Source organism: Geotrypetes seraphini, chromosome 2 (genome assembly GCF_902459505.1).
Source record: "Geotrypetes seraphini chromosome 2, aGeoSer1.1, whole genome shotgun sequence".
Taxonomy (NCBI): domain Eukaryota; kingdom Metazoa; phylum Chordata; class Amphibia; order Gymnophiona; family Dermophiidae; genus Geotrypetes; species Geotrypetes seraphini.
In genome coordinates, this window is record NC_047085.1 from 465,937,477 (window position 1) to 465,950,920 (window position 13,444).

Consider the following 13,444-nt stretch of genomic DNA (forward strand, 5'->3'; position numbering starts at 1 on the left):
GACAGAGAATAGGGGATGCAGAACCCAAGGTGAGAGGAGATAGGAGTCAAAAGCACTCTCAAAGAGGTGGGCTTTTAAACGTGCCTTGAACATTGCCAGCACCAACAGCACTCCTTAAAACCGCTTGAAGGATTCGACATGGATGGAAAGATCTCAGCAGCAAGGTTAAACTTGTGTACCTGATTACTACTTAATGTATTGTAAACCACTTGGGGTGAATCTCTTCACAAAAAGGCAGTAAATAAATCCCAATCAATACAAAAATAAATACATAAATTATCTGTCCTAATCCCAGGCTTTCTGCTATTATTTCTGATTTCATTGAGTAGACTCATATTCTGTGCATTCACCATCCTTTCTGTGAATTTTTTTTTTTAAATTTTTTTTACATAACTCAATGCTCCCCTAATTATTTGAGTTTCTATTTCATTATATTTTTTGGCTCCTAGACAACTCATTTGTTCCTTTTGAACTAGTGACACCAAGAATGGAGGGTAAACAAAAACAGTTTTTTAGTTTCAGCTGAAACCGAATGGACAGCTGAATTTTGCAGTATAGTTTTGACTGAAACTGGTATGCCCCCCCCCCCAAAAAAAAAAAAATGCAAGATGCATCACCATTCCCTAACCAAAAACACTGCCCTCCCACCAACCATGCCCTTGTTGATATGGTGACCTAGTCGAGACAGCAGTGTTCTCCAGTCACTCCTGCCCATGCTGGCTCTGCATTCAAAATGACTACCTGGACCTCCTTGGAATCAGTACAGGCAGGAGTGATTCTCAGGTGCCAAAACCAAAACTGAAACTTGGCCAGCCTCTAAGAATGTGCTTTGTATGTTGGCTAGCACAGAGGTATTGTGAGTTTTTAACTTTTATCTCTAATGCCTCCTCAAAAAGTATATTTTTCTCTTCTATTATCCTGCAACACACAAGTTCTGCTTTATTAATTAGGACATGTTTAGAACAGACAGGCTAATTGGAGTCTAAGCACTGTTCCACTTGTTGGCTCAGCTGAGGTCAAGCACAAGGTAGCTGGAGTTAAAAGTAAGCAAGCATGCCACTCAGATTGTGCCATGTTGGGAACACAAGGGATTTGAAATCCACACTCTGCAGGATATACAGGAACTCTGTTTCCTTTTAAAAGCCCCATGCTGCTCCAAGCCAACCTTAAATTGCAATATTACAATCAGTAAGTACTAGACTATAAAACATACAAGTACAACTCTCAAATTGCCTGACTGATTCTGAAATAAGTTTTAAAAGATTTTTAAATAGTTCTTCATACCCAAGTATGTTTCGCCAGCTGTTAAAATGAAATATAAAAGCCATGGAGCTCTAGAACTTCCACTTGGACGTTTTTTTTCTGCTAATAGTAACCCATCCAAAAATAGCTCATAAGGGAAAGCAGTAGCTACATCAACTAGGGCTGGAATGATGAAATGGAGTATCTGATCAGTAAAAGGTGCAGCTAGAATTTCTTCTGTGAAGACAGTAAACACTTGTTGCCTGTAGAAAAAAAAAATGATATACATATTACAGCAGTAGTAACTCAAGTAAAATGTGGCAGACTAAGATTAAAAGAAATTGTCATTCACACTAAATATTCCATTCTACACAAACCTCCATTTTCAACAGCTGGGGTAAGTAAATCCTGCTATCAAAGAGATATGCTGTAACCAGTGACCATATGAAACAACTAAATCTCTGTCCTCCAGCTATCACTACATTAAACAGTGCTAGAAAGGACACACAATCTTCTGTTCTAGCTGGAAGCCAAAACATATGATCTGATGTGTTTCAAGCCTCAGAATATTTAGAGATCCCAAGGCAAATTCCATGTTTCATTGACTTCCTCAATGAGCAGAAGCTGCCACAGCATCTAACTCTGTACCCATGTAAATGTGTATCTAGACAAATGTTAATACTGTCAAACCTTGGTTTACGAGTGCATCGGTTTGTGAGTGTTTTGCAAGATGAGCAAAACATTCTTGCAAATTGTGACTCGAAAACCGAGCATTAACTCGATTTTGCGAGTCCCCCCACCTGTGAACCGGCATCACCCCCCCTCACGAATGCCCGCACCTCCCCCCCCCCCGTATGAACTGGCATCCTCCACCCACCCAAACTGAAAGATTACCCCCCAATGCGGCACCGGCATGCAGCTTCAACCCACAGGAGGTGCCGGTGCCCGAAGATCGTGCCTCTCCTCCAACTGGGCCTTCAGCATCTGCACATGCTCAAGGCCTTCTGGCTCTCATTCTCTCTGCGCCAGAGAAGGGGGGGGGGGCAAAGATGTGGAAGCGCACCAGTTGCCTCGGGGGTGGAGGTGGGGTCTTTTGAGGATGGGGTGGGGTGGAGCAGCGCCAGTGACTCGAGGGGGGATGGGAGGTGGAACGAATCAAGCGAATTTCTCTTACTTTCTATGGGGAAACTCGCTTTGATATACGAGTAACTTGGTTTTCGAGAATGCTTCTGGAACGAATTATGCTCGTAAACCAAGGTTCCACTGTACATAATTACTATTTGTACTCTTTTTCACAGATTTAAAAAAAAAAAAAAAAAGTGAATATGGCAGGGGCACAGATGTAAGCACTCTTTCAGTCAGTACCTTTATTTGTAACATAAAGATAAAGATCATATGGCCTATCCAGTCTGTCCATCCTTCCTCTCCCCTCGAGATCCAGTGTACTTGTCCCAAGTTTTCTTGAATTCAGTTACAGTTTTCATCCACACCAGGAGGCCATTCTATGAATTCACCATCCTTTCCATGAAGAAGGCACTGCCGCAATGACTGAACGGGCCGTCTCCATGTGGAAACAAGGTACCCACAAAAACACATTTATTGTTTTGAGGTCCAAAATGTGCCACCAGTCTTCTGTGTCTTTCTTTGGCATGATGAAACATCTGGAGATTTTGCCTGAGCCCAAGTCATCATCGGGGACAGGTTCTATGGCCCAAATGTCTCTGTAGAGTGGCTTGGACTTTGATCTCCTTTTCCAGCTGCTCAGCAGGAGAGCTGAGGAACAAATCCTTGGGAGGGAAATAAAACTCAATTTTGTGACCCTCTTGGTTGATATCCAGCACCCACTAGTCTGAGAAAATTTTCTCCCACTCCCCGCAACAAGCACCCCCCTAATATGCAGGAGCGAGGCTGGCTGGGTGGGTTGAGGTGAGGCAAAACAGTCTGAAGGCATCTGAAGCTAATAAAATGCTGTCAGTAACTTTGAAGGGATCTCTGAGCAGAGGGACCTGGGTAGTACTGCAGAGAGTGGTGGGAAGGACGAAAATTACTTCTACTCTCACCAGGAGGACAACAAAGTCTATTCTCCAGGAGGGACTTAAGTCGGCAATCTGCCATACTGGCCATAAGGTCGTCAAGGCCCTTACCAAAAAGCATTTCCCCCATAAAGGGCAATCTGCTAAAGATAGCTTTGGACGCCGAGTTGCCAGCCCACTGCCGGATCCAGAGCCAAGACTACATCAGCTGACACCTTGCTCATGACTCTAAAGGTCATGGAGAACATCCACCACATAACCCATACTTTCCCGTATGAGATGGGGCAGGCATCCTCCTCGGCCAAGGGAGCCCAGTGAAGTCTGGTGCGGCAGGTCCATGCAGCAAAAGAAGCAGCAGAGCAAGAGCTTCAAATTGTTTCTTAAGAATCATGTCCACCCTGTGGTCCTGAACATCCTTCAGCATAATACCACCTTCACTTGGGAGAGCAGTACGCTTGGTGACCTGAGCAACCACCGAATCCACCTTTCACTAGTCAAAGAGCTGCTGGAATTCAGGAGCAATTGGATAAAGTTTAGCCATGGTCTTAGCTACCCACAAGGATGCCTCCAGTCTCCCACTGTTCTGTGACTAGAGCAGTAATGTCAAGATATGCCAGAAAGAAAGAGGTCTGGTCGTTGAAACCACTCATGACCATGCAGTGGAGGGCTGAAATGGGTCTTGGGAGGTGGGAGACATGAACCTTAATCCTCAAAACCCTCAAAATTGGGATTTTCAGATCCATCCCGATTCTCCCATAGGAATGGTGTTATACACATAGTTCTCTGTTGGTGCCCTCCTACAGCTTTTTACAATGCAGCTAAAAATGTGGAAAGGACTTTCTGCCTCAGATACTTCCAGCAGCTTTCCAAATCATGAAATCTTTGTGCTGCCAGTTGGACCAACATCAACCTCCATCCCCAGGGAGCTTTGAAACGTAAAAGGGGTGGGTAAATATGCAGCCAGCACCCCAATACCCCAAGAGTTATTACTCAGGGCACTGAGAAGGTGAGTTGGCTTCCAGAGGCACAGACCCAGAGTCCAGAAGAAACACAGCAGGATGGCCCTTCAGAGCTGTAGTCCAGCTCAGTGGAACCTGCATCCTTTCCTAAACAAAGAATCTCCAAGAATGGGGTCTCAGGGCACTGAAGCCTCAGAAAAATAAACTTTAAATGCAAGAAAGAAAAAAAAAAAAAATCTAAGCAGAGCAGATCAGAAACACCTCTGAACAGTTTGCTTGCAGAAGAAAAACTGGAGAGTGCACTGGGCTCTGATTCCATATGGGAGGAGCTCAAAGCTGTAAGTATTTTCATTTCTGCAAGACCAGTTCACAGGAAAGGATTGATCAACTCACATACAGAATCTGGAGTAGATGAAGCAGAATGTATAATAGTTCAATTTTAAATTATAAATGTACATTTTATATAGATATCAATTTTAGTTTCATTTGCCCACACTAACACTAATTTCTTATAGTTTTCATAACTTTCAGCCTTTCAAATAGAATCTGAAAAACTGCTTATTTTAGACAATTATTAAATCTTGAATTTGAGTTTCAACCAGATTTGAAGTTTTAAATTAGCACTAATATTCCCCAAAATTATTTTCAAAACTGAAAAAAGTATTGAAAGTCTTCAGATCTGCAAATGTCATGTTGCCATCTTATCCAAGAGGTCTTCACAATTTGAGTTATTTTGCACCAACACAAAAGTGGGAGAATAAAATTTTTAAAGTTCAAACGTATTGAACAAATTATGCTGGCATCATCTTATTTGAACTAGTAATATCTCACTCGTATTCATTCTCAAAATGTGTGAACCACAAAGATAAGATCATTCATATAAGCTTGATGGCTCAAAACACACTAGAAATGCATTAAACATCTCACAATCATAGCTGTAACCAAATGCACAATAGAAAGAGTCCTGTGCTTACCTTGCATCATCTGGACAGGAACTATATGTAAAGTGCAATGGTTTCAGAGTATTCTCTAGTAGCATTTTTGCAACAGGAACTCGAGAAACATCTATATACTCTATGCTGGGTGGAAGTTTGGTATTAATTAATAAGTAAAGAGCCCTGTAGTATTCTGTAAGATAAGAAATAAAACAGTAATAGAAGATTAGGTTTATACATTCGATAATAGAAGGTGTTCAATCCTCACCCACAATCAGGGAGTTGTAGAAATCCACAACTTTTCAGAGCACAGGCTCCACCCCCCTTAGCCTGAAAGTTAGTAAACATATCCAGTTAAGTCCAAAAGCCAAGCAACATACCTGAACAAATCCATGATAAGGGGTATGGGGGAGAATCCCCAGCAACATAAGCAATTCATGAACTGGGTTGCTCTGCAAAATATTAACAAGTGATAAACAGGCACAAAGGCAACTCAGAAAAACATTGAGGAACAATGTAGAACTAACCGCTGTGTGCAACAAGCACCCCAAGAAAGGCCTTTGATAATGCGTATACTCACAGAAACTTCTCACAGGATCTGGCAACTGGCTGGAAAATCTTCAATCCTGTAAGGAGAGTAATTGAGGCAGAAAGAAGCAGGCTACTCCAAACAACTGAGTGTATACAGAGAGGGCGGGTCATATGGAATCCTATAGGGATTAACAGAAAGAAGATTATTGAAGGTATAAACCTAAATCTTCCATACTGTTACGTCACTTACAGATTCCTTATGCTATGTGACGTACCAAAGCAACAGGAGGGACAGAAGAGCCTGCCCTCAAAACCAAGGTCCTGAAAGCGGCATCAGAACGCGCAGCCATATCAACTCAGTAAAACCGGGTAAAAGTATGAAGAGAGGACCAAATAGCCACCCTGCAAATTTCATCAGAATGAATCACATGAGATTCCACCCACGACGCAGCCACACTTCTCATCGAGTGTGCTTTATGCGAAATCGGAGCCTTCTTGCCACAGGCAATGTAAGTCGCAGAAATTGCCATTCAAATCCATCGAGCAATCAAGGACTTGGATGCCGACCTACCACAGTGAAGCGTAGCAATCAGAACAAAAAGGTAGTGATCAGACAGTCTGAACTCATTATTCCTCTCCAAATAGTGGATCAAGACTCTCTGGATATCCAATTTCTGTAAAATCTGACTTTTGTGCACCGAACCTGTTGGATAAAATGCAGGCAACCTAACCTCCTGGTTGACATGGAAGGCCGAAACCACTTTCAGCAAGAAGGAAGGTACAGTACGGAGGAAAGCACATACATCCAAAATACAGAGAAAGGGTTCCCTGCACAAAACAGCCTGAAGCACCGAAATATGCCGTGCTAAGACAATGGCAACTAGAAAGACAGTCTTGATCATTAGATCCAGAAGAGAAGCATTCTTCAGTGGTTCGAAAGGGGCCTCTCCAAAGCCCTGCAAAACTATGCTAAATTTCCATGAAAGGAAAGGAAAGGAAGATGCAAGGGAGGATGCAAATGAAGCGCCCCCTCATAAACCTGGTCACATCTGGATGAGCAGTAAGCAAACTAGCACCACTGTGTGCTCAAAAACATGAAAGGCCTGCAACTTGAACTTTCAGAGAGGCCACTGCTAGATCTTTGACTAAACCCTCCTGAAGGAAAACCAGGACTACTGAAATGGGAGCCTTCTCAGGCTCCACCTGATCCCGAGCACATCACTGTTTGAAAGCCTTCCAAGCTTTGGCATAAGAAGACATAGTAGAGGGTTTCTTCAAGCACAAGAAGAGTACAGATAACTACCATTGAATAACCATGCTTTATCAAGGCTAAGTTTCTCAAGAGCCATGCCATAAGACCAAAGTGCCATGGGTTCTCCATGGGAACCGGTCCCTCACTGAGAAGGTATCGATGAAGAGGGAGCTGAAGCTTCTTGTCCCGCTGAAGACGTACGAGATCCATATATTACGGGCAACGAGGCCAATCCGGAGCTACTAGAATCACCAGGTTGGGATCCATCGCTATCCGGCAGATGACAAGACCAACAAGAGGCCACGGAGGGAACATATACAGGAGCTCATGAACTGTCCAAAGCTGAACCAAAGCATTCAGCCCAAGGCTTCCGCGCTGTGTTCTTTGACTGAAAAAGTGTCTGGCCTTCAAGTTCAGCTGGGGCTGACCCTAGCGCTGAACAATCAATCAGACTGAATACCTTCTGCGAGAAAGACTATTCTCCTGGGCCTAAGATCTGTCGGCTGAGAAAATCTGTCCGAACGTTGTCAATGCTGGTCACTTGGACTGCTGAGAATGTCAGAAGATGAGCTTCCACCCAGTGAAACAGCATGCAAGCCTCTTGGCCCAAGGTAGCGCTTCTCCTGTTCCCGTGATAATTTATGCACACCACCACCATGCTGTTGTCGGAGAAGACTCTCGCCACTTTTCCTACCAGAATGGGCTGGAGAGTAAGTAACGCTAGCCGAAATGCCCCAAGTTCCAGATGATTGATCAACCAACGTTTCTGACAAGGAGTCCACTGCCCCTGAATGGATCAGTATCCACAGTGAGCACCCCCAACCTGGCAGGCTGGCATCCATCATGAGAGTTGTCCATTCTGATATCCAAAGAAGTCTGCCCTGGCGGAGAGCCTCCCCCTGAAGCCACCAGCTCAGACTTCTGCGAGCTGAGTCTGTCCAGAGGAGTAGCATCTGAAGGGGATGACGCTGAAGATCAAGAGAAAAGGCACTTCTGTAACGGATGCATGTATGCTCAGGCCCACTTACAAAGAAGCCGCCATGGACCCCAGAACCTGAAGATACAGCTAGGATATGGGAGTCGGGCAGTCTAGAAGAGCTCTGATCTGCTGTTGAAGTTTCTGTCTGCATGACTCAGGAAGAAACACACGACCCTGCTTGGTATCAAAGAAAATCCCCAGATACTCCAAGGACCAGGAGGGCATCAATTTGCTCTTCTTGAAGTTGACAATCCACCCCAATGCCTGCAACTGAGACACTACCAACTGCACTACATTTTCGCACTCCAAATGAGACAGAGCTCGAATCAACCAATCGTCCAAGTAAGAATGGACCTGGATCCCCTGCCAGCGGAGAAAGGCAGCTACAACCACTATCACTTTGGTGAAAGTGCAGGGTGCCGTTGTGAGGCCTAACGGCAGAGCAGCAAACTGGAAATTCAGAAACCCTCAATGCTCAAGATAGATTGAAAAATGGAGGTAAGCCTCCGTGAGATCCAAGGACACTAGAAACTCTCCTGGAGAAATAGCAGCTATGACAGTACGTACTGTTTCCATACGGAAATGAGGACTCCGCAGAAGCGGTTGACCAACTTAAGATCCAGAATGGGTCTCCAGTCTTCCGAGCCTTTCTTTGGCACAATGAAGTATAAGGTTTATCTGCCTAAGCCCGATTCAATCACTTCAATGTCTAAGAGACATTGCACAGTAGCGCAGACTTGGGATTACTTTTCCGGCAGACTCACCAGAGTTCAGAAACAGATCTGGAGGCAGGCAAAAGAAGTCTATCTTGTGCCCCTCCCAAATGATGTCCAGCACCCATTGATCTGAGGAAACATGAGTCCACACCTGCTAAAACTGAGAAAGGCAGCCTCCAATGCACGGAAGCTCTGACTGACTCCTGGCATCATTGGGGTCGTCTAAGGTGCAACCGTTGCTCAGGAACTAGAGGCCTGCGGCTGCCTGAAATTGGAACTATAACGAGGGTGGTAGCACTTGGAATATCTCTGAGAGGAAGATCGGGAGGAGCCCTGACGAAACCTGTGGGAGGAACAAAAATTACTACAATCCCTGCCCACTGGCCGACGAGACCTGTTCACAAGGAGAGACTTAGGGCGGTGCTTTGCAACACTGGTCATAAGATTGTACAGATCTTTACCAAAGAGAAGCTGGCCCTTGAAAGGAAGTCTACTTAAAGTGGCCTTGGAGGATGCGTCCCCAGTCCAATGACGGATCCAAAGAGTCCGGCGCACCGACACTGCATAAGCAGAATATGTTTTTCAGAGAAGCTGAATAAATTCTGGTGAAAAGTCACACCCCACAACCATGGCAGGGAGCTGTTGAGAAACACACATGACAGGGAGCTGCTACATAATCCACACCATCCAGTATCAGCGGAGGTCAGGGAGGAACATCCGCAGAGGATGCACCGTGCAAACTAGAATGACAGGCTCTGGCCTTAAAGGAAGCAGCCGCTGCAGCTTTGATACCTAAAGGGGCCACTTCAAAGAGCTTTTTCAACATAATGCCCACTCTGCAATCCTGAGAATTATTAAGCATTATACCCCCCTCACTAGGGAGGGCTGTGCGCTTGATAACCTGTGCCACAGCGGAATCCACTTTATAATAATAATAATAATAACAGTTTATATACCGCAGGACCGTGAAGTTCTATGCAGTTTACAAAGATTAAAAGATGGTACAAATTGATTGAATTTAACAGGGTGGAAGCTAGTCATTATCATCTCAAGGGATCAGTTATTGAGGAGAAAGAGTTGTATGATTCAGCTGCCTAGATACTTCAGGAACAGATATGTTTTTAGGAGTAAGCAATTGTTCTAGATCTTTACCCAATAATGCGGCCTGATGTGAGAAAAGGTGTTGATGGTGTCTTTTGAGTTTACATCCTCTAACTGGGGGAGGAAACGAAGTTCAAATGTGAGCTTCTCTTATGTCTGTTGATGAGGAGAAAAGGTCAGTTATGTATTTAGGGGCTAGACCGTATAGTACTTTAAAGCAGAAACAGGCGAACTTAAACTTTACGCATGCCTCCATCTGTAGCCAATGCAGTTGTCGGTAGAAAGGTGTCACATGATCAAACTTCTTCAGCCCGAAAATCAGTTTGACCGCTGCATTTTGCACTAATTGTAATTGTCGTATATTCTTTTGGAAATTGCTAAATAGGCAATGTTACAGTAATCAAGTTGACTCAGTACGAGGGATTGTACCATTATTCTAAATGCTGACATATCAAAATACCGTATTTTCGCGGATATAACGCGCGCGTTATACGCGTTTTTACCTACCGCGCATACCCCTCGCGCGTTGTATGCCTGAGCGCGGTATACAAAAGTTTTTAAACATAGTTCCCACCCCGCCCGATGCCCGATTCACCCCCCCAGCAGGACCGCTCGCACCCCCACCCCGAACGACCGCTCGCACGCGCTCCCACCCGCACCCGCATCCACGATCGGAGCAAGAGGGAGCCCAAGCCCTCTTGCCCGGCCGACTCCCCGACGTCCGATACATCCCCCCCCCCCGGCAGGACCACTCGCACCCCCACCCCGAAGGACCGCCGACTTCCCGACAATATCGGGCCAGAAGGGAGCCCAAACCCTCCTGGCCACGGCAACCCCCTAACCCCACCCCGCACTACATTACGGGCAGGAGGGATCCCAGGCCCTCCTGCCCTCGACGCAAACCCCCCTCCCCCCCCAACGACCGCCCCCCCCAAGAACCTCCGACCGCCCCCCCAGCCGACCCGCGACCCCCCTGGCCGACCCCCACGACCCCCCCACCCCCCTTCCCCGTACCTTTGGTAGTTGGCCGGACAGACGGGAGCCAAACCCGCCTGTCCGGCAGGCAGCCAACGAAGGAATGAGGCCGGATTGGCCCATCCGTCCTAAAGCTCCGCCTACTGGTGGGGCCTAAGGCGCGTGGGCCAATCAGAATAGGCCCTGGAGCCTTAGGTCCCACCTGGGGGCGTGGCCTGAGACACATGGTCGGGTTGGGCCCATGTGCCTCAGGCCGCGCCCCCAGGTGGGACCTAAGGCTCCAGGGCCTATTCTGATTGGCCCACGCGCCTTAGGCCCCACCAGTAGGCGGAGCTTTAGGACGGATGGGCCAATCCGGCCTCATTCCTTCGTTGGCTGCCTGCCGGACAGGCGGGTTTGGCTCCCGTCTGTCCGGCCAACTACCAAAGGTACGGGGAAGGGGGGTGGGGGTGTCGTGGGGGTCGGCCAGGGGGGGTCGCGGGTCAGCTGGGGGACGGGCGGAGGTTCTTGGGGGGGGGGGCGGTCGTTGGGGGGAGGTGGTTTGCGTCGAGGGCAGGAGGGCCTGGGATCCCTCCTGCCCGTAATGTAGTGCGGGGTGGGGTTAGGGGGTCGCCGTGGCCAGGAGGGTTTGGGCTCCCTCCTGGCCCGATATTGTTGGGGAGTCGGCGGTCCTTCGGGGTGAGGGTGCGAGTGGTCCTGCCAGGGGGGGGGGATGTATCGGACGTCGGGGGGGGCATCAGGCTTTCAGGATGGGGACAGACCTTCAAGGGGGGACAGGACTTCAAGGGGGGACAGTGCACGGAAAGTCAGGGGGGGGTGAACGGAGAGTCGGGACAGCGCACGGAAAGTCAGGGCAGTGCACGGAAGTCAGGGGGGGGTGAACGGTGAGTCGGGACAGCGCACGGAAAGTCAGGGCAGTGCACGGAAGTCAGGGGGGGTGAACGGAGAGTCGGGACAGCGCACGGAAAGTCAGGGCAGTGCACAGAAGTCAGGAGGGGTGAACGGAGAGTCGGGACAGCGCACGGAAAGTCAGGGCGGGCGAAAGGAGCGTCGGGCATCATGCGCGGTATACCCGTGAGCGCGGTATACAAAAGTTTTTGTACATATCATCGTGATTTCTGCGCGCTATACCCGTGTGCGCGTTTTACACGGGTGCGCGTTATATCCGCGAAAATACGGTATGCTCGAATGGATCGAAGTTTCCAGAGAGTTAAAAACCCTTTCTGATTAAGGAGTCTACCTGATCCTTCATGGTTAAGCACTGATCTAGTGTTACACCCAATACCTTCATAGTAGACTGAATAGGATAACTACGTTTATTGACGCATAGTGGTGTTTTGGTGTCAAGCGAGTGTGGCGAAGCTACAAAAAATTTTGTTTTTTCTGAATTAAGTTTCAGTTTGAATTCAGTCATCCATTGCTCCATCAGATTTAGTGCTTCTGATGCCTTGGGTGTAACTTCCGAGAGAGAGTTAGTAAATGGAATGATGATCGTAAAGTCATCTGCATAACTAAATAATTTTATCCCCAGCTGGGTCAATTGCGCACCTAGTGAGGACATGTAGATATTGAAAAGCAACAGGGATAGTGGTGACCCTTGCGGTAAGCCAGATGGATTGCTCCAAGTATCGGAGAGATCGTAACTGAAACGTACTTGATAGGTACGGGATATAAGGAAGCCTCGAAACCAGTCCAACACCTCTTCCCTAATACCAATTTCTTCTAGGCATTGTAGCATTTTCCCATGGTTAACTAAGTCAAAGGCAGAGCTCATATCAAATTGCATGATCAGGGCATTAAGGCCCTTACCTAGTGAAATCCAGAAAAGTTAAAATGACAGTCAGAGAGGCCAAACTCCGGATGGAAGAAAACATAGCTAGGCAGGTAAAGAAAGGGGAGAAATCCTTTTTTTAAATATGTTAGCAATAGGAAGAAGAACACAAGCGGTATTGGGCACCTAAAGAAACCTGACGGCGACTTTACAGACTCGGATACAGACAAAGCAGAACTACTCAATAATTACTTCTGCTCAGTCTTCACCTGTGAAGCGCCAGGATCAAGTCCTCAGCTACAAACGAAGGGGAGCGCGGAGGAGCCATTCCGAGACATAGAATTTACCGCGAGCGACGTCTACCGCGAGCTATCAAAACTAAAAGTTAACAAAGCAATGGGCCCAGATAATCTACACCCTTAGGGTACTTCGAGAATTGAGAGATATCCTGGCAGAACCGTTAGTCGAGCTCTTCAATCTTTCCCTAAGCAAGGGAAAAGTGCCCCTGGACTGGAGAACTACCAACGTTATCCCACTCCACAAAAAGGGATGTAGGTCAGAGACTGAAAATTATAGACCGGTGAGTCTCACATCAATAGTGAGCAAACTCAAGGAAACGTTGATAAAAACAGATTGGACACGATTCTGGATGGTGAAAAATTAAGGGATCCCCACCAGCATGGCTTTATTGTCAATCCAATCTGATAAGCTTCTTCGACTGGGTAACAAAAAAAATTGGATGGGGGCGAGTCCCTGAACATCGTGTATTTAGACTTCAACAAGGCTTTTGATAGTGTCCCACACCGTAGGTTATTGAACAAGATGAACACGTTAGGACTAGGAGAAACACTAACAGCATGGGTAAAAGACTGGCTTAGCGGCAGGCTACAAAGGGTGATGGTAAATGGTATTCCCTCAAAAACGTCAAAAGTGACCAGCGGCTCAGTCTT

The 13,444-nt window shown here is 46.8% G+C and overlaps 1 protein-coding gene across 7 annotated transcripts in view; it reads right to left on the reverse strand.

Moving 5' to 3' along the window:
- The window catches only part of UBE3C (ubiquitin protein ligase E3C), a 378,461-nt gene that overhangs the window by 275,162 nt on the left and 89,855 nt on the right, over positions 1-13,444 (reverse strand). For all 7 annotated transcript variants that reach the window (XR_004538176.1, XR_004538178.1, XR_004538177.1 and 4 more), the window contains 2 exons: positions 5,209-5,362; positions 1,285-1,505 (listed from right to left, as the gene is read on the reverse strand). Coding sequence is in view for 4 of the 7 variants with exons in the window: in XM_033931605.1 (XP_033787496.1) it covers positions 1,285-1,505; positions 5,209-5,362 (375 nt within the window). In the remaining 3 variants the exon portion in view is untranslated. The remainder of the gene's footprint in view (positions 1-1,284; positions 1,506-5,208; positions 5,363-13,444) is intronic.